This window comes from Mytilus galloprovincialis, chromosome 14, assembly GCF_965363235.1.
Source record: "Mytilus galloprovincialis chromosome 14, xbMytGall1.hap1.1, whole genome shotgun sequence".
Classification (NCBI taxonomy): Eukaryota; Metazoa; Mollusca; class Bivalvia; order Mytilida; family Mytilidae; genus Mytilus; species Mytilus galloprovincialis.
In genome coordinates, this window is record NC_134851.1 from 52,440,748 (window position 1) to 52,467,992 (window position 27,245).

A 27,245-nucleotide genomic window follows, 5' to 3' on the forward strand; every position below is an offset into this window, starting at 1 on the left:
TTTCTGGTTATTATCTTGAATACTGTTATAGATAGAGATAAAAATGTTCAGCAAGATCTAAAAATAAGTCAACATGACCAAAATGGTCAGTTGACCCCTGAAGGAGTTATTGCTCTTTATAGTAAATTTTTAACAATTTTCATTAATTTTGTAAATTTTTGTAAATTTTTACAAATATTTATCTCTGTTTCTAAAGGGCCAAGTTTATTATAGATAGAGAAATTGCAAGAAGCAAGAATGTTCAGTCAAGTAAGATCTACAAACAATTTTGACATGAATCCATCTGGGTCTTTCATAGACCAAGGTGAGCGACACAGGCTCTTCAGAGCCTCTAGTTGTTTTTTTTTGCCAAGGACGAGATATTTATGGTATTACCTTAATAACTTCTTTCCCATAAATACATACTATTATTAGGCTTTAATAAAACAAAACAATATAATTCATATTGCCGATAACCCAGACAGGTTGAATTTAGACACCGGATAAGTTGAAAATACAATTCATAAGCATAAATACATAAATAAATCAATACAATTATAAATGATGACTGAGTTCTGATATGCTGTATATTTAAATTAATACCAAATAATGACAAAGTCTCTTTCATCAACGATCCCGCTAGCCAGGAACAACCAACTAAAACGAGTTAACTCTGTCAAACTTCATTAAAAACTTAATACGTAGTGGAAAAAAGTTGGAAACCTGTGTCAAAACACTATGCTCGGAAGACTGTCTCAAGAGGTATACTTGGACGGTATAAAAAAAGAAATGAAATATAAGATAATTATTCTAAATACAACAACATATCTAATCATGAGCAGAAACATGAATTAAAACTAATAAATGTTTACATATCTGAAATATGTAAAAATAAACTTGACTCAACTGTTGGGTAGAAAGTGAAGGCTTTCAAAATATTTTTCGCACATACAAATTTTCACGTGACTAAGTTAAAAATTCAAATGCATTGTTAATTTATTACAAATGTTCCTGCTATTCTTTTAAACGCTGGAAAATGTAAATATCATGAGCTGTATTATGTGTAGATTTTGGTCAATATTGATATGAACCCAAAAAGGTATTTAACACGTGTGGTCATGAGCATCGTCTTTTAACAAAACACTGTTTTTGACCGAGTCGTGTTACTTACATTGTATATCTAAATATTGAGGACAATATCTCAATTTGAGGCAGTTTTGGCAGTTTATTTTAACAAATGCCAGAATGTTTGCAGTGTTAGAATAAATTATATGTAATTATATATTATCGAACAAGTATGCTTCACATATAAAAAGAAGATGTGGTGTGATTGTCTGTGAGACAACTCTCCACAAGAGACCAAATGACATAGAGATTAACAGATATAGGTCACTGTATTGCTCCTATGATAATTTTCTAAAAAACCCAACTGCAAAATATTTAATTTCAATACTTAGTAATTCAGTGTCAAAATTTATTTTACTCGAAACATATTTTAGCAGCAGAGGCATATTTTACATCATTTCAATCCTTTATATAGTACCTAACATTACAACTTTTATCTCCAGTGTAACAGATTCTGACTTCACTGGATATGCAGACACAATAATAAGTAAGCCTACATATGTACCAAGTCCATATGGAGCCTGGCTGAAGAGATCTTCCAATCCTTCTTTTGACACCTTCTCTGGATGGTTTGTTGATAATCCTGGCACTAACATGGCATTAAATGATACCATCATACTTACAGCAGATACGGGGGCATCAGTACCTACCCATAGGTCAGTATATATGATTCTGTCATACTTGCAACAGATACTGGGGCATCTGTGTCTACTCATTAGTCAGTATATATGATTTTGTCAGCTTCTCTTTATACATACCAACAACTTAATTTCAGTTAATGTTTCAATATGTCTTTGTGCACCAGGGCTTCAAAAAAGTATTTGAGCCAACCAGACATTTTTGTTTTATCCAGATTTTAATCCCTCAAGACTTAGTTACAAAAGGCAACCATAGTAATAAGTTTGGCATCATATAAATTATGATTGATACAAAACACGGTATTTGACTTGATTTTTAAAATAAATTCAATGTTCTGGAGCTCACTGTGCTCCATTCGCAGTGTGCAACATAAGAGTATAATAATCTATCTAAGACTCTTTATTTGTGCAAAATTACGCTGTCAATAACTTCACTTTCATTTTTGAAAAGTACTTTCCTATTACCAGATGTTGACTAGACAATAGTAAAACATGGACCAGAAACGGATACGTAAAATCCGTGTACGTTTGGGTGTCATACCACCAATTAAAAGTCCCTATCTGTTCAACCAAATTTTGCAATTTTCACAGCTTTCTAAATATTCAATTTTTTAAGTTTAACCTGAATCATACTTAATCAGCTTTCTACATACCAATCTTCAACAGATGTTTAAAGTCATATAAAAAAGAAAAGGTCTTCCGAATAGAGGTACCACTAAAAATAACCCCTGGTTTTCTGGAAATCTTAAATTAATATACTATGGAGTGCATTAATCCTCAATTTTGAATGCAAACTCATAAACAAGTAAATTTTAGCTCACAATGGTCTTAATATATTTCTCTTTCACCAAAAGTTTCATTTCCGCCAATTTGTTGGTTAGTTTAAGTAAACAATGACATCAAATGCACTATTTTTTGTCCGAGTAGGCCTACTTTCACATACGCTCTAAATTTGAGAGAGTAATTGGTGGTGTGACACCTAAATTTTACAAAGCACGATTGTGTTTGTGTAGAACTTTCCACCTTTTTTTCTACAGGAAAAGACTCAACAAGTACGTTACATATAGGTATTAATGATATTTTTAGAATTTATGAAAATTTGGATGCATAATTTAATCTCACACCTGCGCACAAGTGACTAGTTCAAACGAAATGGTTCTTACAATTTTTCTCTTGAAACCTGTATTACTACTTTTTTAAATTTTCATCAAAACATATTTATATACATTTCTGATAATCAGAACTTTGTTGACTAAATTTGTTAGTGACAAACTGCTAAAATTTAAGAAAATGATTTTCATATGACCGCAAAAAAAATTTTGGGATCGTATAATGGTATAATGTTGTCTGCGTCGTCGTCTGCGTCATCGTCCGAAGACACATTTGGTTTCTGGACACTAACTTAAGTTTACATGAATGAATCTCTTAATTTAATAAGAAGGTTCAATACCACTAAGGGGAGGTTGGGATTGATTTTGGGGATGATGGTCCCTACCGTTTTGGAATTAGGGGCCCAAAAGGGTGCTAAAACCAGCATTTTTCTACTTTCAGGATAATAACTTGTGTATAAGTATTTCAATTGCTCTGAAATTGTACCACAATGTTTAATACTACAAGTAGAAGGTTTGAATTCATTTTGGGGGTTACATGGTGTCAACGGTTTAGGAATTAAGGGCCAAAAAGGGGCCAACAACAAGCATTTTTGTAGTTTCTGGACAATAACTTGTGTGTGTAAGTGTATGGATCTCTCTGACATAGTACCACAAAGTTCCATATCACAAAAGGAAGGCTGGGATTGAGTTTGGTGGTTATTGCCCCATTTATGTAGGAAAAAGGGCCAAAAACAAGCATTTTTCTAGTTTCCAGACAATAACTTGTGTTTAAGTGTATGGATCTCTCTGAAATTGTACTACAAGGTTCCATACTACCAAGGAAAGGCTGGGATCGAGTGTGGGGGTAATTTCTGCAAGGAACGATTCAAAAAGTTTGGGAGTACCAATTTTTTTAAGGGGTTCAATTTTTTTTTCAACATTTTTCAAATTTCAAATTTTTGAAAAGTTTTAAGAAGAAATCATTAATTGCACATAATTGCGCAATAGATTTGTTAGATCTTGACCTTTATTTTGCGTCAGAAACCTATATTATGTCAAAAACTTGATCACAATCCAAATTCAGACAGTATCAAGCTTGAATATCTTGTCCAAATTTGCTCCAACTGTTCAGGGTTCAACGTCTGCGGTCGTACCAGGCTGCGCTCAGCGAAGCATTTTATTAATGTTGCTTTATACTGGACTGATAAATATCCAGTACAAAATAGGTGACCTGTCTCCTGAATAGGTAAAATCAGAAATCAGAGAACTAATTAATTTTGATTGTAATAAGAGGGTTTTATAGAAGGGTTTGTTTTGGATAGTAATTATTAATCATGTCACTTATATGACCGGAAATGTTTGGCTGTTTAAGGTAAAAGGTCAGGTCAAAAATATCGTATAAACGTCATTTTTTTTCTGAACAATATTAAAATTTCTGGTTTTTTTTCTCTAAACTTTATTAAATTGACCGTTTCAATCTTGGCACAAGTCATTTATATAATTTAACGGACTTGTCTGGAAAATAAGACCGTTTTGAAAGCCCTGTTATATATTTCTTTAGGAAAATATATTATCATTTTAAAAACTAGAATAATTTTTGCCTTAATTTCTTTGATTATGAATTACAGTGTAAGATGTGTTTAATCACTGTAAATACTATAAATAATATCACGGGGAGATGGGTGTAAATATTCATTTTTTTTATCAGCTTTCAATATACAAAAAATAGAATATATAGCAAATATTATAAAACATGTAAAAGGTATAATTTCTCTATAATATATCATTTGTACTGTAAGTTTTACATACAGTAAATGTCTTGCCTGTAGTTTAATGTTTTAATTTAACATGTATATATTCTAGATATGCCACAAACAGTTACTTCCCCATTGATGGCCAGGGTTATGGAGACCAGGCTAAAGACTGCTATGCTGCATGGCACAATTTTGGGTAAAAGGATTTTTCTTGTTCATTATTCATTGAATATACCAGTACTGATGTTTTAATCATATGTTGTTTTTTATATGTAAAAGCCTTTAACAAGTATTAAATTTTAAGTTCAATTTTATTGTATTGGTAAGGTGTCAATAAAGTCACATGACTATTTTCTGTTATAACCAATGGGTTGATGTTGTTTGAATGCAATACAGCCCTCAAAGTAGCTTCTGAAATAAAGTTGCCAACTGGCCACATGAAAATTAGGTGGCCAACTCAAAATTTCAGTAGCCAGAAAACAATTTCAGGTTGTCTACATTTATCTTGAGCTAAACAACCCTTGTGAAATAAAAGTATGAAGTTTTTGGTCTGTGTTTTTTTTTGCTGTCGAGTGTAGAAAATAGTTTGTATAAATCAAGTGTAAAATTACCACATGATTTATTTTATTTTATATTCACTGTACATGTCCATGTTTTTAAACAGTCTTTGACGTAATGTGGTATCCCGAAGCCCCAGTCTTTTAAAAATCGCATCGAACTTGTGCTGAAGCACTGATGATTGCCCCATCGGTCTTATGGTCTTATATGGAAAGTAGCTTTGTTTTTTTTTTCTTTTATAATGATACTGATTTCAACTTTTATATAATTATAGATTTACGACTGCAATCAGATCCGGCTTTATATACCAGGGTAACGAGACCCTGACTGTAGGCGGAGGTGATGATGTATGGGTCTATCTGAATGGTGTCCTTGTTCTTGAGGTCATCACCAGGAATGCCGGAACTTCCATACCATGTAAACAAATCGACATCTCTGCAGCAGCTACCTCGGGTACTTAAGTCTCCTATAAACACTCAAACCATATAGTTTTTGTCGAGCCTGCGACTTTTGTCGCAGAAAGCTCGACATAGGGATAGTGATACAGCGGCGGCGGCGTTAGCTAACTTCTTAAAAGCTTTGTATTTTAGAAGGTAGAAGACCTGGATGCTTCATACTTAGTACGTCATCGATGCCTCATATTACGAAGTTTCCGTCAGTCACATGTCCAATGTCCTTGACCTCATTTTCATGGTTCAGTGACTACTTGAAAAAAGTGAACAAGGTTAAGTTTTGGTGGTCAAGTCCATATCTCAGATACTATAAGCGATAGGTCTAGTATATTCGGTGTGTGGAAGCACTGTAAGGTGCACATGTCCAACTGTCACTGACCTTGACCTCATTTTCATGGTTCAGTGGTTATAGTTAAGTTTTTGTGTTTTGGTCTGTTTTTCTTATATTGTATGCAATAGGTCTACTATATTTTTTGTATGGAATGATTGTAAGGTGAACAAAGGTATAGGAAGATGTGGTGTGAGTGCCAATGAGACAACTCTCCATCCAAACAACAATTTATAAAAGTAAACCATTATAGGTCAATGTACGGCCTTTAACACAGATGTCTAACTGGAAGGTGCCATCTGACCTTGACCTCATTTTCATGGTTCAGTGGTCAAAGTAAAGTTTTTGAGTTTTTGGTCTTTTTTTCTAATACTAGATGCAATAGGTCAACTATATTTGGTGTATGGAATATTTTATGATCTATATGTCAGTCGTGCAGTTTTTTTTTACCTTGACCTCATTTTCACGGTTCATTGCTCAGTGTTAGGTTTTTGTGTTTTCATCTGTGTTTTTCTTAAACTAAAAGCAATATGTCAACTATATTTGTTATATTACTATGGAAGAATTGTTAGCTGTAAATGCCTGCCTGGCATTGTTCATCTGACCTTTACCTCATTTTCATGGTTCATTGGTCAATGTTTAGTTTTCTTGGTTAATGTTAAGATTATGTGAGTCTGACAGTTGAAATAAACTTTATATTTAGGACTATCAACATAATATCAATGATTAGTAAAGAAGGCGAGACATTTCAGCCTGTGCACTCTTGTTATATTTTTTTTACCCCTGCAACAATTTTAAAAATGCAAGACAAAGGGATGCTGATCAGTCACAGTGAAAGTAAATTGTTTAAATATTAAGCATTTAGAAACGTAGAGACTTGCATACTGTGGGATTCATTTATTTTCGTTGGTACCAATTTTTCAGGTTTGAGGAAAATGTTCATATTCGTTGATATTTAATTTCATTGTTTTGGAAAAGTCTGCATACATTTCTTCAGAACATTTGTAATTTGTTGGACTTTAAAATTCAACAAATTTTAATGAACCCACATCAATTACCTTTACCTCATTTTCATTGCTTAGCTATTTCTATCTGTGTTTTTTCCAGCTATTATGAATAATAATTTATTTGGTTTAGAGAATCATTTTAAAATGCACATGTCATCAGACAAGGTTAAGTGATAAACTTTGAAGTTTTTGTAATAAATTTGTTTTCATGTTGGAATGGTTTTATACTAGAAAATTTTGTGTCCCTTTATAGCTTGCTTTTCGGTGTGAGCCAAGGCTCTGTGTTGAAGGCTGCACCTTGACCTTTAATGGTTTACTTTAAATAAGTGTTACCTGGATGGAGAGTTGTCTCATTGTCACTCATACCACATCTTCCGATATCTACTTATAGTTTTCAAAGTAACAGAAAAATGTGAAACATTGGAAAAATTTTAATTTTAGAGAACATGTTGACATTTTCTGAAATTTGCACTGTTAATAAATCTTGTTGTGCTGAACATTTTTGCAACTTACACATTTAACCTAGCTCCTATATTTTTCATGAAATCAGTCATAGATATCTAAAAAAAATCATAGATTTCTCTCTAAATTCTCCAAAACAACAGATTTCTCTCTAATTTCAGGATGGATACATCTTGTCATGATGATCAATTTTGCAGTTTGCACTTTTAATATAGCCCTTATAATTTTTTTTAACAAATTAAAGAATTACAAAGAATCAGTTGGGCAACTACTCTAAAATTTGCTAGTTTTCAGAGTAGATAGAACTGATGGCCATGTCTCTGTAGTTGTCAGAAGTATCTCTTTAATGAACAATATTAGAGATAATGTAAGTTCAGAAATTATTGCAGGCATTTGTTATTACCATTTTTGAAGAAAAGATAAAAATGTGGGATTTAAATATTGCAATTTCAGGAAAATCTGCATTCAGATATATTTAGGTGTAATACCACCAAACCACGGTACGTCACATCTGGTTGTATACGAAAATAGGTCGAAAAAAATATTCCTTGAATTTGGCAGTTGTAGGTAATTAATCCTACATTTTATTGCAGTAAAACATTTCTGTGTCATAAACATATGTCTGGGGTATATCAAAGCACCATTATTTTTTTTTATTTGGTGTTTCTAAAGAATATTTTGTAGACTTGAGGTTACATGGTTACTAAATCTGTACACAGGTTAAATAAGGGGAGAAATTTGATTGGTTAACTTCCAGTGATGGTTATTTTCTTATATGCAATGACATTTTATGTGATTTTTTTTCTATAGTACTGGACAGGATAAAACTTTACTCATGCCAAGTATTTCTTTATTTAAAACAAAGATAAGTTCTGCACATTTTTTTGAATAGTGCAAATTTAACAAAAACTAATAGGGGAAACTCACTGGCGGTATTACACCAGTATCAGATAGCAGAATGCCAATTCTTATTATTGTGATGTTCACCCAGTTACATGATTCTCACTAATAAAAACCTTGTAATAATTTCTGATTTACAGTATATTTGAAATAATTTGTTGAGTTTTAGTTATACTTTTAATTTTAGGTGGAGCAACCATCACTCCACACTATGGTACAGTATCAGGAAGTTCATGTATTATAACCAGTACAGTACCTTCTGATGCTATCACACTGGAACTGGAGGTAACGTCTTTGTAGGTCCTTTAAAGTTTCCTGTCTTATTACAGTACTGTAAAAACCTTATGTGGTCTACTTGCCAATTTGAATCAGACAGTTCACCCTTCATTATAGATGGCATTCATACCATCTGCTACAGTAATTGAAAATGCTTGTTTTTGTAAAAATACTAATATACCTTTTTACTATATACGTTTTGTTCATTGTTGAAGGCAGTAATTTATCTATAGTTGTTCACATTCATGTTCTCTGTTGGATAGATGTTTCATTTGCTATCATAAAACATCTCCTTATTTCTAATTTTGGTAGCCGGGACTCATGCGCAAGTCTTCCCTTCAACATAAGTAGATATTGTTTAGCCCCTCCGCAATTTTGCGCCTGTCCCAAGTCGAAGTCTCTGGCCTTTGTAAGTCTTGTATGATTTTTAGTTTCTTGTGTATAATTCGGAGTTTAGTATGATTTCCATCATCACTGAACTAGTATACATATTTGTTAAGGGTCCAGCCGTGAAGGATGCCTCCAGTGCAGGAGTTTCTGGCTACATTGAATACTCTTTGGTGACCGTCGGCTGTTTTCTGCTCTATGTTCGGGTTGTTTTTTCTTTAACACATTTCTCATTTCCATTTTCAATTTTATTGTTGACACGAAATTAAACAAATTTTTGATATTTTGTTGAGCTATTTTTTTTAATCTTTTGACATTGACTGATGATATAAAGTATAAAGGTATATATTACCATAAAATGTTTAGTCTTCTATCATTATGATATAATGCATGAAGGTATATAAAACCATAACATATTTAGATTCCTATCATTATGATAAAAAGCAAGAAGGTATATAACCATAAAATATTTAGTCTCCTATCATTATGATATAAAGTATAAAGGTATATATTACCATAAAATATTAAGTCTCCTATCATTATGATATAAAACATGAAGGTATATTACCATAAAATACTAAGTCTTCTATCATTATGATATAAAGTATGAAGGTATATAACCATAAAATATTTAGATTCCTATCATTATGATAAAAAGCAAGAAGGTATATAACCATAAAATATTTAGTCTCCTATCATTATGATGTAAAGTATAAAGGTATATATTACTATAAAATATTAAGTCTTCTATCATTATGATATAGAGTATAAAGGTGTATATAACTATAAAATATTAAGTCTTCTATCATTATGATATAAAGTAAAAAGGTATATAACCATAAAATATTTAGTCTCCTATCATTATGATATAATTCTTATATGATTTGCATATCTATAAATACTTGAATTGGATTGGTCAATTAGAATTTTTCTCTAAGTTTACACTTCGATAAACCATATGTTTCCGAAACTACTTTTAAAGTCTATTCATGCGCGATACACAAGCTTGCAGTGATCCCGGGATTTTCAGCAAATTGAGATTAAAAAACAATTGCATAACAGTTGTGACTATTCTAGTGATTATGATATAAAGCATGAAGGTATATTACCATAAGATATTAAGTCTTCTATCATTATGATATAAAGTATGAAGGTATTTTTTACTATAAAATATTTAGTCTCCTATCATTACGATATAAAGTATGAAGGTATATTTTACTATAAAATATTTAGTTATCATTATGATATAAATTTAAAGGTATATATAACCATAAAATGTTTAATCTCCTATCATTATGATATAAAGTTATCATTATGATATATTGTATGAAGGTATTTTACCATAAAATATTTAGTCTCCTCTCATTATGATATAAAGCTAGAAGGTATATAACCATAAAATATTTAGTCTCCTATCATAATGATATAAAGTATGAAGGTATATATAACCATAAAATATTAAGTCTCCTATCATTATGATATAAAGCTAGGAGGTATATAACCAAAAAATATTTAGTCTCCTAGCATTATGATATAAAGCTAGAAGGTATATAACCATAAAATATTTAGTCTCCTATCAATATGATATAAAGTATGAAGGTATATTACCATAAAATATTTAGTCTCCTCTCATTATGATATAAAGCTAGGAGGTATATAACCATAAAATATTAAGTCCCTTATCATTATGATATAAAGCTAGGAGGTATATAACCATAAAATATTAAGTCTCCTATCATTATGATATAAAGCTAGGAGGTATATAACCAAAAAATATTTAGTCTCCTAGCATTATGATATAAAGCTAGAAGGTATATAACCATAAAATATTTAGTCTCCTATCAATATGATATAAAGTATGAAGGTATATTACCATAAAATATTTAGTCTCCTATCATTATGATATAAAGCTAGGAGGTATATAAACATAAAATATTTAGTCTCCTAGCATTATGATATAAAGCTAGAAGGTATATAACCATAAAATATAAATATTTAGTCTCCTAACATTATGATATAAAGCTAGAAGGTATATAACCATAAAATATTTGGTCTCCTAGCATTATGATATAAAGCATGAAGGTATATATAATCATAAAATATTTAGTCTCCTATCTTTATGATATAAAGTATGAAGGTATAATACCATAAAATATTTAGTCTCCTAGCATTATGATATAAAGCTAGAAGGTATATAACCATAAAATATTTAGTCTCCTATCATTATGATATAAAGTATGAAGGTATATTACCATAAAATATTTAGTCTCCTATCATTATGAGATTAAATATGAAGGTATATATAACCATAACATATTTAGTCTCATATCATTATGATATAAAGCATGAAGGTATATATTACATAAAATATTTAGTCTCCTATCATTATGATTTAAAGTATGAAGGTATATATAACCATAAAATATTTAGTCTCCTATCATTATGATATAAAGTATGAAGGTATATAACCATAAAATATAAATATTTAGTCTCCTAGCATTATGATATAAAGTATGAAGGTATATATTACCATAAAATATTTAGTCTCCTATCATTATGATATAAAGTATGAAGGTATATATTACCATAAAATGTTTAGTCTTCTATCATTATGATATAAAGTATGAAGGTATACATTACCATAAAATATTTAGTCTCATATCATTATGATATAAAGCATGAAGGTATATATTACATAAAATATTTAGTCTCCTATCATTATGATATAAAGTATGAAGGTATATAACCATAAAATATAAATATCTAGTCTCCTAGCATTATGATATAAAGTATGAAGGTATATATTACCATAAAATATTTAGTCTCCTATCATTATGATATAAAGTATGAAGGTATATATTACCATAAAATGTTTAGTCTTCTATCATTATGATATAAAGTATGAAGGTATATATTACCATAAAATATTTAGTCTCATATCATTATGATATAAAGTATGAAGGTATATATAACCATAAAATATTTAGTTTCCTATCATTATGATATAAAGTATGAAGGTATATATTACCATAAAATTTTTAGTCTCATATCATTATGATATAAAACATGAAGGTATATATTACATAAAATATTTAGTCTCCTATCATTATGATATAAAGTATGAAAGTATATATAACCATAAAATATTTAGTCTCCTATCATTATGATATGAAGCATGAAGGTATAAATTACCATAAAAGTTTTAGTCTCCTATCATTATGATATAAAGTATGAAGGTATATATTACATAAAATATTTAGTCTCCTAGCATTATGATATAAAGTATGAAGGTATATATTACAAAAAATATTTAGTCTCCTATCATTATGGTATAAAGTATGAAGGTATATATTACATAAAAAATATTTAGTCTCCTATCATTATGGTATAAAGTATGAAGGTATATATTACATAAAAAATGTTTAGTCTCCTATCATTATAATATTAAGTATGAAGGTATATATAACCATAAAATATTTAGTCTCCTATCATTATAATATAAAGTATGAAGGTATATAACCATAAAATATTTAGTCTCCTATCATTATGATATAAAGTATGAAGGTATATATAACAATAAAATATTTAGTCTCCTATCATTATAATATAAAGTATGAAGGTATATAACCATAAAATATAAATATTTAGTCTCCTAGCATTATGATATAAAGTATGAAGGTATATATAACAATAAAATATTTAGTCTCCTATCATTATGATATAAAGTATGAAGGTATATATAATCATAAAATATTTAGTCTCCTATCATTATGATATAAAGCATGAAGGTATATATAACCATAAAATATTTAGTCTCCTATCATTATGATATAAAGTATGAAGGTATATATAATCATAGAATATTTAGTCTCCTAGCATTATGATATAAAGCTAGAAGGTATATAACCATAAAATATTTAGTCTCCTATCATTATGATATAAAGTATGAAGGTATATTACCATAAAATATTTAGTCTCCTATCATTATGAGATTAAATATGAAGGTATATATAACCATAACATATTTAGTCTCATATCATTATGATATAAAGCATGAAGGTATATATTACATAAAATATTTAGTCTCCTATCATTATGATATAAAGTATGAAGGTATATATAACCATAAAATATTTAGTCTCCTATCATTATGATATAAAGTATGAAGGTATATAACCATAAAATATAAATATTTAGTCTCCTAGCATTATGATATTAAGTATGAAGGTATATATTACCATAAAATATTTAGTCTCCTATCATTATGATATAAAGTATGAAGGTATATATTACCATAAAATGTTTAGTCTCCTATCATTATGATATAAAGCATGAAGGTATATATAGTCATAAAATATTTAGTCTCCTATCATTATGATATAAAGTATGAAGGTATATTATCATAAAATATTTAGTCTCCTAGCATTATGATATAAAGTTAGAAGGTATATTACCATAAAATATTTAGTTTCCTATCCTTCTGATGTCTCCTATCATTATGATGTAAAGTATGATGGTATATATAACCATAACATATTTAGTCTCCTATCATTATGATATAAAGTATGAAGGTATATATAACCATAACATATTTAGTCTCCTATCATTATGATATAAAATATGAAGGTATATATAACCATAACATATTTAGTCTCATATCATTATGATATGAAGCATGAAGGTATATATAATCATAAAATATTTAGTCTCCTATCATTATGATATAAAGTATGAAGGTATATATAATCATAAAATATTTAGTCTCCTATCATTATGATATAAAGTATGAAGGTATATATAACCATAAAATATTTAGTCTCATACCATTATAATATAAAGTATGAAGGTATATAACCATAAAATATAAATATTTAGTCTCCTAGCATTATGATATAAAGTATGAAGGTATATATAACAATAAAATATTTAGTCTACTATCATTATGATATAAAGTATGAAGGTATATATAATCATAAAATATTTAGTCTCCTATCATTATGATATAAAGTATGAAGGTATATATTACCATCAAATATTTAGTCTCCTATCATTATGATATAAAGTATGAAGGTATATATAATCATAAAATATTTAGTCTCATATCATTATGATATAAAGTATGAAGGTATATATAACCATAAAATATTTAGTCTCCTATCATTATGATATAAAGTATGAAGGTATAAATAACCATAAAATATTTAGTCTCCTATCATTATGATATAAAGTATGAAGGTATATATTACCATCAAATATTTAGTCTCCTATCATTATGATATAAAGTATGAAGGTATATATAATCATAAAATATTTAGTCTCCTATCAATATGATATAAAGTATGAAGGTATATATAACCATAAAATATTTAGTCTCCTATCATTATGATATAAAGCATGAAGGTATATATAGTCATAAAATATTTAGTCTCCTATCATTATGATATAAAGTATGAAGGTATATTACCATAAAATATTTAGTCTCCTAGCATTATGATATAAAGCTAGAAGGTATATTACCATAAAATATTTAGTTTCCTATCCTTCTGATGTCTCCTATCATTATGATATAAAGTATGAAGGTATATATTACCATAACATATTTAGTCTCCTATCATTATGATATAAAATATGAAGGTATATATAACCATAACATATTTAGTCTCATATCATTATGATATAAAGCATGAAGGTATATATTACATAAAATATTTAGTCTCCTATCATTATGATATAAAGTATGAAGTTATATATAACAATAAAATATTTAGTCTCATATCATTATGATATAAAGCATGAAGGTATATATAACCATAAAATATTTAGTCTTCTATCATTATGATATAAAGCATGAAGTTATATATTACCATAAAATATTTAGTCTCCTATCATTATGATATAAAGTATGAAGGTATATATAACCATAAAATAATTAGTCTCCTATCATTATGATATAAAGTATGAAGGTATATATAACCATAAAATATTTAGACTCCTATCATTATGATATAAAGTATGAAGGTATATATAACCATAAAATATTTAGTCTCCTATCATTATGATATAAAGTATGAAGGTATATATAATCATAAAATATTTAGTCTCCTATCATTATGATATAAAGTATGAAGGTATATATAACCATAAGATATTTAGTCTCCTATCATTATGATATAAAGTATGAAGGTATATATAACCATAAAATAGTTAGTCTCCTATCATTATGATATAAAGTATGATGGTATATAACCATAAAAAATTTAGTTTCCTAGCATTATGATATAAAGTATGAAGGTAATATAGTCATAAAATATTTAGTCTCCTATCATTATGATATAAAGTATGAAGGTATATATAACAATAAAATATTTAGTCTCATATCATTATGATATAAAGCATGAAGGTATATATAACCATAAAATATTTAGTCTTCTATCATTATGATATAAAGCATGAAGTTATATATTACCATAAAATATTTAGTCTCCTATCATTATGATATAAAGCATGAAGATATATATAACCATAAAATATTTAGTCTCCTATCATTATGCATCCAATGCAGCAAGAAACTTCCGCATCCTGAGGCGTCCTTCGGCTGGCTCTAAACAAATATATATATACTAGCTAGTTCAATGATAATGGACGTCATACTAAACTCCAAATTATACACAAGAAACTAAAATTAAAAATCATACAAGACTAACAAAGGTCAGAGGCTCCTGACTTGGGACAGGCGCAAAAATGCGGTGGGGTTAAACATGTTTTTTGAGATGTCAACCATCCCCCTATACCTCTAGCCAATGTACAAAAGTAAACGCATAACAATACTTACAGTAAAATTCAGTTCAAGAGAAGTCCGGTTCCGATGTCAGAAGAGGTAACAAAAGAAAATAAACAAAATGACAATAATACATAGATCAACAGACTACTAGTAGTAACTGACATGCCAGCTCAAGACCTCAACTAAACTGATTGAAAGATTATGTCTTCATCATGTGAATATCAGGCACAATCCCTCCCGTTAGGGGTTAAGTATTATGCCATCATAAAATATACGAGAAGAACATAACCCGTGTTATGCCAACAACTGGTTTTTAAATAAATGTGTATAATTCCGATGCAAAGACCCTATAAGTGAATCAATATTAAAGCCAAAATATGCAATCTTTAATGACCTGACAACAGTATCGTAACTATATCCCTTCGTAATAAGTCTCTTTAATGGTTTTATTAGCTTCTGAGGTGAATACTGACATTTTTGTGCTTTTTAAGAATATTACCATAAAAGATTTGATGTGAAATACCTGAACGTAAAAGAAGTCTGCATGTTGAGTTATATTTACGAATGATGTCCTTGTACCGATGATAAAATTTAGTAAATGTTTTGACTAGTTTGTAATATCGAAAACCCTAGTGTAATAATTTTTCAGTAATACATAAATTTCTCTCGTTAAAATCTAAAACGTTGTTACAAGCACGAGCGAATCGTACAAGTTGAGATATATAAACACCATAATGTGGTGACAAGGGAACGTCACCATCTAAAAATGGATAATTAACCATAGGAAATGAAAAATCATCTCTTTTATCATAATGTTTTGAATTCAGCTTTCATGTTGACATTCTTGTCCTTTAAATAGCTTAACATGCACTAAATTAATGCATGTGTTATCCATCTCTATAGCTAAGGGGTAAAATTGAAGTTCACATGAATACAGATTCAATGAGGTCGCAGTTATTCACTTGCAATTTAGCAAGTTAATAATTCATCATCAATGTTTTCTTAGCTTTTTTTTGACAAAATTGAAACATAGTGGCTGCTTAAAGCAAATAGTTATTATTATACTATGTCACTTTCAATAATGATTGAAAACAAAAACATACTTCAGATTCTTATATATATCTCGTAGTTTAAGTGCCCCTTTATAGACCAGTAATTTCCTAATGTAAAATGACGACAATCTACAGATATTTACATGTACAAACAAACTAGCAAATGTCTCATATCATATACCACAATAATCAAGCTGGATGCATGTATTAAGAAAGTCAATCATTGGAACTTTACCAACCTATTACTATTTCTTGCATGACTTAAAGACCAAACAACATTGTGACCTGAGCAAACTATACCAACTTATAAGTCCTATACTGTAGTATTAAATATACTATTGCCAAGTTTGAACTGTTGCTGCTTCTAAGAACATGTATTCGAATTCTATTCTTTTTGCTGTCTCACGGATTTTTACCAGCACTTCTATCATACTTTGAATCTATCTATGTTAACAACAATAGGATAAAAGAAACATTTTATTACTAACTAAAAATGTCTAATCTAACAACATATATATATATATTTACATAAACAAATTACAACTTGAAAAAACTGGGGACTAACAGCCGTTTGACACTTTTGAAATTAAAATTGAGTTATCCCCCTTTTCATATTAATATAAAATAATAAAAATTAAAACTTGGGGAATAACATACAAAGGCTAATGTGTAGAATTTATATCGAATTGGCATACCAAAGTATAATATAACTGAATAAACATATGATTTATTATTTGTAAGCACAAAATTAAATAATGCAAACATTTAAGATCAATTCAATATATACGTCAGCATAAGTTCCATACGCTAGCCTGGATAGTAAAAGGCAAGCAGGCCATACATGGGGATGGATAATAAAGCAATAAGAAATTTCATACGTAAGCATGAAAAGTATTTAGACAAAGAATTTCCATACGTCAGTATGGGTAGTAAAAGGCACAGTAGACCATTTGTTAGCATGGATAATAATATACTGAGATAGTTCGCACGTCAGCATGAATATAAGATAACAAGAAAAAGAGACATACATCAGCATGAAAAGAAAAATCAAGTAAAACCCATAAGTCAACATGGATAGTATAAGACAAGAAGAATCCATACGTCAGTATGGATAGTAAAATGTAAGAGATCCATACGTCAGCATGGATGGCAAGATAAAGAGATCCATACGTCAGCATGGATAGTGGAAGCAGGTTGAAACCATACGTCAGCATGGATTGAAAAATATTAATTCCATACGTCAGCATGGACAGTAAGAAACATAAATTCCATACGTTAGCATGGACAATAAAGCATAAAAAATCCATACGTCAGCATGGATATCAAATCAACAACAGAAAAATCCAAACTTTAGCATGGATAATAAAAAAAAAATACACATTGGATAGGTAAGTAATATAAACAATGCAAAAATGCTACTAAAAATAATAAGAAATACATAGCATGTCCATAAAAATTTACTATTAGTATCTATAAAAATTAATTGTCGCCAGAGGCACTGACAACAAAGACGATTGTAGGGGATGGCGATGGGTGATGAAATTCTAGATATAATTTTTCAAACAAGAACTATGGTCCGCACATGAAAGGAACATAAAGGTTATTGAAATCTGAACTATTTAAATCCCAATTAAAGTTGTTACATAGCTGTTGACTTTCATGCCATACAATATCTAGGCCTAGAGACTCTGACCCTTTGGATGTGTTGGAAATGGACATGGTGTGTTGATAAGAGGTTTTCATCTGTCACATAGCTGAGGTATGCAGTGTTGAACTGCAGAAAACAGGAATTTACTTTGAAACCAGCACAGATTTTTTGGCGTAATTCAAAGTCACCCTTTGACTAATCAATTTTAAAATTATGCTGAAGAAGCATAGTTGCACATTTTGCAGAAAACATTCTGTGATACTCGAAAAACTTGTATGGCCAAATTTTAGCTGTTTCAACAATGTGGGCCAAAAAGAGTTCCAATTCCTCTCTCCTGGATGGAAAAGCAGAGCACATTATCCTTTTGAAACGGCCAAAAGCGATAATAAATTCATCTAGGGACAAGTTAGGCATCTCATGGTCATCATTTTTTGAAGTTTTCCTCTTAATAGTCATTTCATAATTTGGTATTGATAGGGAGTTTAAGTTCACTTCTTTACCTGTGATAATATTCTGTCTGATTTCCGGCGAAATCATATCCGTATCGCTGATAGATGAAGCTGGCACACAAAACGATTTAACGGAGTATACTGGCTTAATTCTGTACGAGTCATTTTGAACCAGACGGTTTGTTGACAGTGCCGTTTCAGCCATTTGGGTTGTTATAAAATGGGGGATGAAGGATGCCGCCATAGCTGATTGTAGATTGGAAAATGGTGCTGATGTTTCTTGTAACATACTCTGTCTGCTATTAACTTGTTTAAGAGTTTGTTGACATAGTTCTATAGTGTTTATCAACATGTTGTTGACTTGGACGGAAGCTGCCCCTTACAGATGCACAGACATCAGAGTATACATGTCTCGATTAATCCGCGGCAATGTATTTGAAGCAGAATTTATATTTGCTGAATTTACACTTTCTTCTATAACACGGTTGGGATCATCGTTTGCTGGAATATTTTCGCCACTTGAATTGTCTACAGAACTATTATTTGTGACGATAATAGTTTGGTTGTCTGAAGAGTCAGGACTATTTTGTACGACATTTTGCATGTTTCTCCTGTTGTCTACATTGCCTTAATACAATTTTCTGAGTACACTATTATATTCAACTGAATAGAAATGTTTATGCCAATTTCTTTAATGCATCCTTTAATTGCAAACTTGTCCAGAGAGAGCCGTGGTGTAGTGGTTAGTGCATCGGACAACTAACCCTAAGGTTATTGGTTCGATTCCCGTTCCGGGATGAAAATTTCAGGGACTGAATTTTTGGCTCTCCCTTGACACCATTTGCAAGTATGGTCTTAAGGAATCGATGATAGTCCGTCGGAAGGGGCCATAAATGGCTGACCCGTGTTAAGAGAGAAAGCACTCGCACCCACGAAAAATAAGGATTGATATAAGTTGCAAAACTTGTTTCCCAATCCACTATAAATAAATATGTTTAAACTAAACTTGTCCAATTAGCGAGATTAGAATTGTCAATTATATGGCTTCTGGTCCTAACACGTCTGGAGGCCATGATAAATTCCAATATTTATAAAAGTTTCTTTTCTAAACTTGACCAGCACATAATTGATATGTCAAAATAGACTGCAATCACGATATATACGAAAAATCCAAATTTAAGTTGAATAAATAAGTGAAATGTGCACAGTTGATGAAATTCTAGATATGAATTTTCAAACGATAACTCTGCACATGAAAGGAACAAAGAGGTTATTGAAATCTGAGACGTCTTGTACATTGTACCAAAGTGAGGCTGGAATGACCACTTGGATGAAATTCCTTAAGAGGGGCCAAGGGGGGGGGGGGGGTACTAACAGCTATCAACTATAATTGCCATTTAACTAGCACTTTAAAAATCTTACTTGATCAGTGTGTCTAGAACAAAATAGGTAAAAAATTCATATCACATAAATATGTTCTCGTTCATTATATGCATTACATTTCAATCCACCATCATCATCATCATCATCATCATCATCATCGTTGATACTAAATGTTTGATTGTAATTATTTGTTCTGACAGTCAGGAGAAAGATACCACTTTAGCATTTACCATGTAGAGAGACTAGCCTGTTCATCCAGCTTGTTTTTAGAAACCACCAACTTCCAGTTCATAACTGACCCACAAGATGAACCTCCTAGAGATTATGTGGTATCCTTAAATGAAGATTTCCATTTGAATGGCATAGTAGCTGAACTCGCTTTGTCTGATATTTTCTCTCAGGGTCCTCCATTTGATATAAGTATATTAAGAGGTATAAAACTTATTTTATTATATTCCTTCAATCCTTTAATGATGTAATGCCACAATAACATATCCTGGGGTACAGTGGGAGTGTTGAATACTGTGGATTATTATTCGTTGGATACCAATTTACGTGGATTTCGTTGCTATGGGTGCTCCACCAAATCAAATATTCAACAAATGACAATTTAAAACTTGTATGCAGGCATTGGTAAAAACTTGTATGCAGGCATTGGTAAAACCATGAAATCAATAAAACTGAGAAAGGGAATGGCGACAACAACCCGACCATAGAGCAGACAACAACAGAAGGCCAGCAATGGGTCTTCAATGTAGCGAGAAACTCCCGCACCCGGAGGCGTCCTTCACCTGGCCTCTAAACAAATATGTATACTAGTTCAGTGATAATGGACGTCATACTAAACTCAAGAAACTAAAATTAAAAATCATACAAATATACACGAACATGCAAGTTTTCCTCAATCCACGAAAATTGGTACAAACGAAGATAAATGAATCCACAGTATCAAGTAAATTTATTTTTATTCAAATGGAATTTACGGCTAAGTTTTAACCAAATTGATCTTAAAAATAACACATAATATACAAGGTTGATGCTGATTAAAAGTTTAAAGTGTTTTATCTAAGTTATTTATGGCAAGCCGTTCTCGTCAAAACTATGTTTAAACCATTTTTCGAAAAATTTAAACACTGAGAATTACAACAACAAAGCACACTGAGATTTAAAAACTTCAAAACACACACTGAGAATTAAAAATTACACACTGAGAATTACAACAACAAAGCACACTGAGATTTAAAAACTTCAAAACACACACTGAGAATTAAAAATTACACACTGAGAATTAAAAATTACACACTGAGATTTCATAAAGACGCACTGTGATGTAACAAAAATGAAAAACACACACTGAGAATTGAAAATTACACACTGAGAATTAATAAACTGAAAACACACACTGAGAATTTAAAATTACACATTGAGATTTGTGCGCACTTTTTTATGCGCACATATCTAATTAGCATACTTAATCTGAATCTATTACAAGCTTAAAACAACTAGGGGACAGAACTCGTTAGTTCTTCGATTTGGTTCCAAATTATTTATAAAAAAAACTTTAGAAATACAAGAACAAGAAAAATACCCACTTACTCTTATTACAAAATATAACCAAATGGTGAAAAACTTTATTAAAATTAAAAGAAAACATTGGAACGATTTGAAAAAAAACAAAGAATGCAGTGAAATTTTTACCCAAGTGTCTGTTATAGCATATAAACGTAACAAAAATATGAAAGATTACCTTGCGAAATCAGGGTAACAGTTGGAAGACTTTTGAAAAAGGACCCATGCTTAAACGGTTTTAGTTAAAAAAAAATCCCGATGCACTGGTAGTAAGGCCTTAATGAACTTATGAATATGCGCAATGTTAAGTCTTGAAATTTATTACGAATGTTGGTTGAAGGAATCGCATTACATTATAATGACAAGAGTTCTTGAGATCAAGATATTAATCTGTTGAATTATTCATCTCATGAATATTCATTAGTGATTTGCATATTAATCTCAGTGTGTATTTTTGAAATCTCAGTGTGTAATTAGAAATTCTCAGTTTGTGTTTTTCAATTTATTACATCTCAGTGTGTCTTTTTAAAATCTCAGTGTGTAATTTTGATTTTTCAGTGTGTGTTTTTTATTTATTTAAACCTCAGTGTGTAATTTTGATTTCTCAGTGTGTTATTTTAGGTTTTTAAATCTGATCAGTGTGTATTTTTTTGGAACAAAAAGAGTTTAAACATAGTTTTGACGAGAACGGCTTGCCATAGTTATTCAGAAAAGTGTTTTCAACTATGTAATTGATTGCTGTCACCATCCAATTAAAATTGTTGTTTCATGCCTAATTGCATTAGAATATGGAATTAAATGATGAATTATTCCTCATATTTCTGGACTTTTTAATCATTTTGTTACATTGACTAGTCACAAAATATTGCAACCAATAGATATAGGAAGATGTGGTATGAGTGCCAATGAGACAACTCTCCATCCAAGTTACAATTTATAAAAGTAAACCATTATAGGTCAAGGTAGGGTCTTCAACACGGAGCCTTGGCTTACACTGAACAGCAAGATGTAAAGGGCCCAAAAAATAACTAAGGTAAAACCATTTGAAATTTGATTCATTATTTTATCTTGCACAGGAAATGAGGCCCGTCATTTTACCTTGAAAGATGATACAACGACATCCAGGACAGCGGCTGTGGCACCAGCTGTAGTACCACCAACATACACTACCATTGATGGACTCTCATATGTAGGTAAGGAAAAACACATGATAATTCTATGGTGAACTTTTAAAATATATAATTATAGAAAATAAATACATCAAAACCCATGTTATACTGCTAGATTATATTTATATGTTTCACCACATGAGTGGCGTCATCAGGACGATTACAATAATCAAAATTATGCTGGGGTCATATGGTATTTTGAACCCCCTAAAAAGTGAACCCAGAGTCAAAATATCATGCGGTATATATTTATAATACTCCAAGAAGTAGTTTGTATGTATTTAATTTGCTTGAAAAGATATTTGAATTTTTTTTACTTTGCCATGGTATGGACCCCCCTCCCTACCATGGTACATGTATATTGAAACCCCTTCTAAAGACCTTTAATTAAAAAAATTCTAGCTCTTGTGTATAGTAAATATACTCCAATAAATAGTTTCTATGTATTTTCTTGCTTGAAAAGATGTTTTGAAAATTTTACTTATTTTGACCCGTCAATTTCAAAATTCTCCCCTACTATAGACCTTTACTTTCAAAAATTCTGGCCATTCTAACTCTTTTATATAGTTATAATTCTCCAATAAGTAATGTGTATGTATTAAACTTGCTGGAAAAGATATTTTGAAATTTTACTTTGCCATGGTATTTTGACCCCCCCTGCCAAACAGCCTATTGTATATGCGCATCAACTTACTCAACATAAAAGCTCAATGACGTTGTTTCGATCAATGAAAAAAATATCAAATTATAACGTCCAATTTCACGTTTTTTACGGATTTCAACATGGTGTTCGCTTAAAAGATACGTCTTCCTAGAAAAGTGGAATTAAGCGTCGCGCTGATATCTCGTGGAAATTAAACACAAATGGATACTAAAGATACTACACTATCTGTAACCCTATAATAACTTTGTTCTAATAAAAAAAAATATACAAAATTTTGAACTCGGCTTTTTACATTTGCGCCGATCTTCATTTCACTTTCTTTTTCACTTGCACCGATTTTGTCTTTCATTTGTGCCGATTGTGTACAGGTAAATTATAGGTGAAAGTTATTTCTTTATATATAAACCTCTTTCAGCCAGTTGAACATATGTTATGAATTATTTCAAAGCACACCAATACATGCAATAAAATCCCTAAAAACGTAAAACAATGATCTGTTATCTGTTCTTGCCGAGTATTTATATGCCACACGTCTGATATATTCCTTTCTTGTCATTTCATCTTTTCTATACTTGTGGAACTTGCCAACAACGAAGTCCATCTTTTTCTTTCTCGTGTCAAAACGAAGTTCTCGATCAATATGACCAAAATTATCTTAAAGCATAAAGGGAACACTGTTTACATATATATATATATATATATATTACTAGTTTACATTCTAAGTTTACTGCATATACATGTATTTACTCGTATAGCAAATATAGTCTCGGGGCTAGTGATAAAAAATAAGATAGACGCTATTGAAGGAATCAAATCAGCGCAAATTAAAGATCCAATTTGTTTATTTTAAATCGGCGCAAATGTCGTACGCCTGCGTAACTTTACACTGGAAAATTTGAATTCCTTACGCTTAGAATATGAACTTATGTAATTTTTAAAATTGAGTATTCAAAAGGTCAGGCCAATAAACAATAATTTCTAGAAATTTTAATATACTGGCAACGTATGCATGTTGAGATTAGCTTATATCTGGATGATTCTCGTAAAATAATGTCCGATCTTGCACTGAAGTTAAATTTTATATATACTGCTTAATTGACATAATTTATAATAAAAATAACATTATGATAAAGCTACAATGTCGTTTGTAACTCGTTTCATTTCAAATTGTCTTAAGGAGAAATGATAAAGATTTCACCCAATCTCACTGAAGCTAACAGCTAATTTCCTAATGCATGTATAGCAAGACTTTGGTTAGCTTTCTTGCTTTGTATGTATATTTTGTATAATTATATTGGGATAACGTCCAATTGATTTTAAATATCATATATAATCAGATTTTCATACCTATATATGAAGATGTCAATTTTAATTACAAAGCTTGAATAAACATTTATAAAACAAAGCAAGTCAACCAAAGTTTTACTCTACAAGCATTAGGAAATTAGCTGTAAAGCAAAAAATATTAATAAAATTAATACTTATTGAATGTGAATTAAAATCAAAATTTACGGTGTTTAACACTTAATTGTTGTAAATGTAATTTATGACTAAAACAACTGCTCCAAGAATAATATCCAACACAAATTTCTCACTTTTATAAAGCTACAATGCCGAAAAAATTGAAATTTCTTAGATTCTAAATTAATTTTTGAATTAAAAACTTTTGGTATATCATATTTACTGTCTCGTTTAATCAAAACATGTAAGGTAATAAAAACTGGGATCGTGTTTTATGATTGGTTAAATGGATGCAGATCGTTTTAGAATCAAAAACTTTAATTCATATAGTATACCTATAATTTTAATTTCGTTATATTTTAAATATTCAGAATTAATGAATTCACAAACTAGAGTAGATGGAATAATTTGTTTACACTCGTCTTAGTGGGGAAACATAATGCTATAAAGAAGACCGTCTGTGCTTCTTTCTGTGAAACAAGAATTATGCTTGTAGGTTTGATATATGTATTGGTATTTTTTTTTTTTAGAGTTTAGATAACAAGCAAATATCATGTTAGTATTCGGGAAACCATGAAACTGAGATTGCCATAGTGACAAAACCAAGTCGGTGACACCCTTTTTTTTCATCACATTTTGTTCCTCAAACCATGATATTCCTTCTCACAAAATTTTAAGGAAAAATCACTGGTGGAACTGAATAGGGTGTTTGGTCTTTAATTTCAAGAATTCTAGCAATTCCTTTACATAGTAATTAATATACTCCAACAAGTAGTTTGCATATATTTTCCATGCTTGAAAAGATGTTTTAAAATTTTTTCTTAACCATGGTATTTTGAACCCCCTGCTACGGTATATTGAACCCACCCCATCCATCCCATTTACACCTCCAATTTCAAAATTTCTAGCTATTATAAATCTTTTACATAGTAATAATACTTAAATAAGTAGTTTGTATGTATTTAACATGCAGGAAAAGATATTTTGAAAATTTTACTTTTTAAAGGACAAGGTACGATAAGACCAGTTTTTGCCCCCCCCCCCCCTATTTTCTCATTTTTATGCCCCACCTACGATAGTAGAGGGGCATTATGTTTTCTGGTCTGTGCCTCCGTTCGTCCGTGCGTCCGTCCGTCCGTTCGCTTCAAGGTTAAAGTTTTTGGTCAGGGTAGTTTTTGAAGAAGTTGAAGTCCAATCAACTTGAAACTTAGTACACCTGTTCCCCATGATATGATCTTTCTAATTTTAATGCCAAATTAAAGTTTTGACCCCAATTTCATGGTCCACTGAACATAGAAAATGATAGTGCGCAGTTCATGTTAAAGTTTTTGGTCAAGGTAGTTTTTGATGAAGTTAAAGTTACATCAACTTGAAACTTCGTACACATGTTCCCTATAATATGATCTTTCTAATTATAATTCCAAATTATAATTTTGACCCCAATTTCACGGTCCACTGAACATAGAAAATGATAGTGCGAGTGGGGCATCCGTGTACTATGGACACATTCTTGTTTAAATTTTGTTTTGAAAAGCTACTTATCACGTTAAAATATTCCCTTAGGTTTGAAGTTTGTTTGGATGAACTTCAAAACCATTAATTTCAGAAAATGGATGAGGTAAAAAAAGCATCAAAAACGTCAAAAGAAGGAAACATAACGTTTTTTGGCCATTGTTTCTTAAATTTAATAGCGTGGAATTTTTTTTAAAGAAAAAACAGTTCTCATGACCATTGAATAAACAAATTGGCACAGGCACTAAAAAATAAAAATTTGTTGTAAAATCACCTGCAAAATGAATACCGGTAATAATTACAATATTTGAGAAATAACAGAAAGTTAACCACCCTCACCTCATTTTAGTGGTTTTGAAGTTCATCCAAACAAACTTCAAACCTCAGGGAATGTTTTAACATAATAAGTAGCTTTCCAAAACAGAATTTGAAAAATGAGAAAATAGGTGGGGGGGGGGGTGCAAAGAACCACTGACCTCTGTTTAACAATCATTTGGCCAAAAGCTTGAATTCTCATCTATATATATATAGTAAGATACAGCTTGCTATATTTGTAGTTGACCAAACTTTACAACTATCACTTTGATTCAACAACTCAGA

At 30.4% G+C, this 27,245-nt stretch overlaps 1 protein-coding gene across 2 annotated transcripts in view; it reads left to right on the forward strand.

Annotated features, from left to right (window-relative positions):
* Positions 1 to 27,245, forward strand: part of LOC143059422 (uncharacterized) — a 374,671-nt gene that overhangs the window by 177,118 nt on the left and 170,308 nt on the right. For both annotated transcript variants that reach the window (XM_076232911.1, XM_076232912.1), the window contains exons 32-37: positions 1,548 to 1,760; positions 4,697 to 4,783; positions 5,420 to 5,598; positions 8,482 to 8,579; positions 20,471 to 20,702; positions 22,916 to 23,032. In XM_076232911.1, the coding sequence (XP_076089026.1) occupies positions 1,548 to 1,760; positions 4,697 to 4,783; positions 5,420 to 5,598; positions 8,482 to 8,579; positions 20,471 to 20,702; positions 22,916 to 23,032 (926 nt within the window). The remainder of the gene's footprint in view (positions 1 to 1,547; positions 1,761 to 4,696; positions 4,784 to 5,419; positions 5,599 to 8,481; positions 8,580 to 20,470; positions 20,703 to 22,915; positions 23,033 to 27,245) is intronic.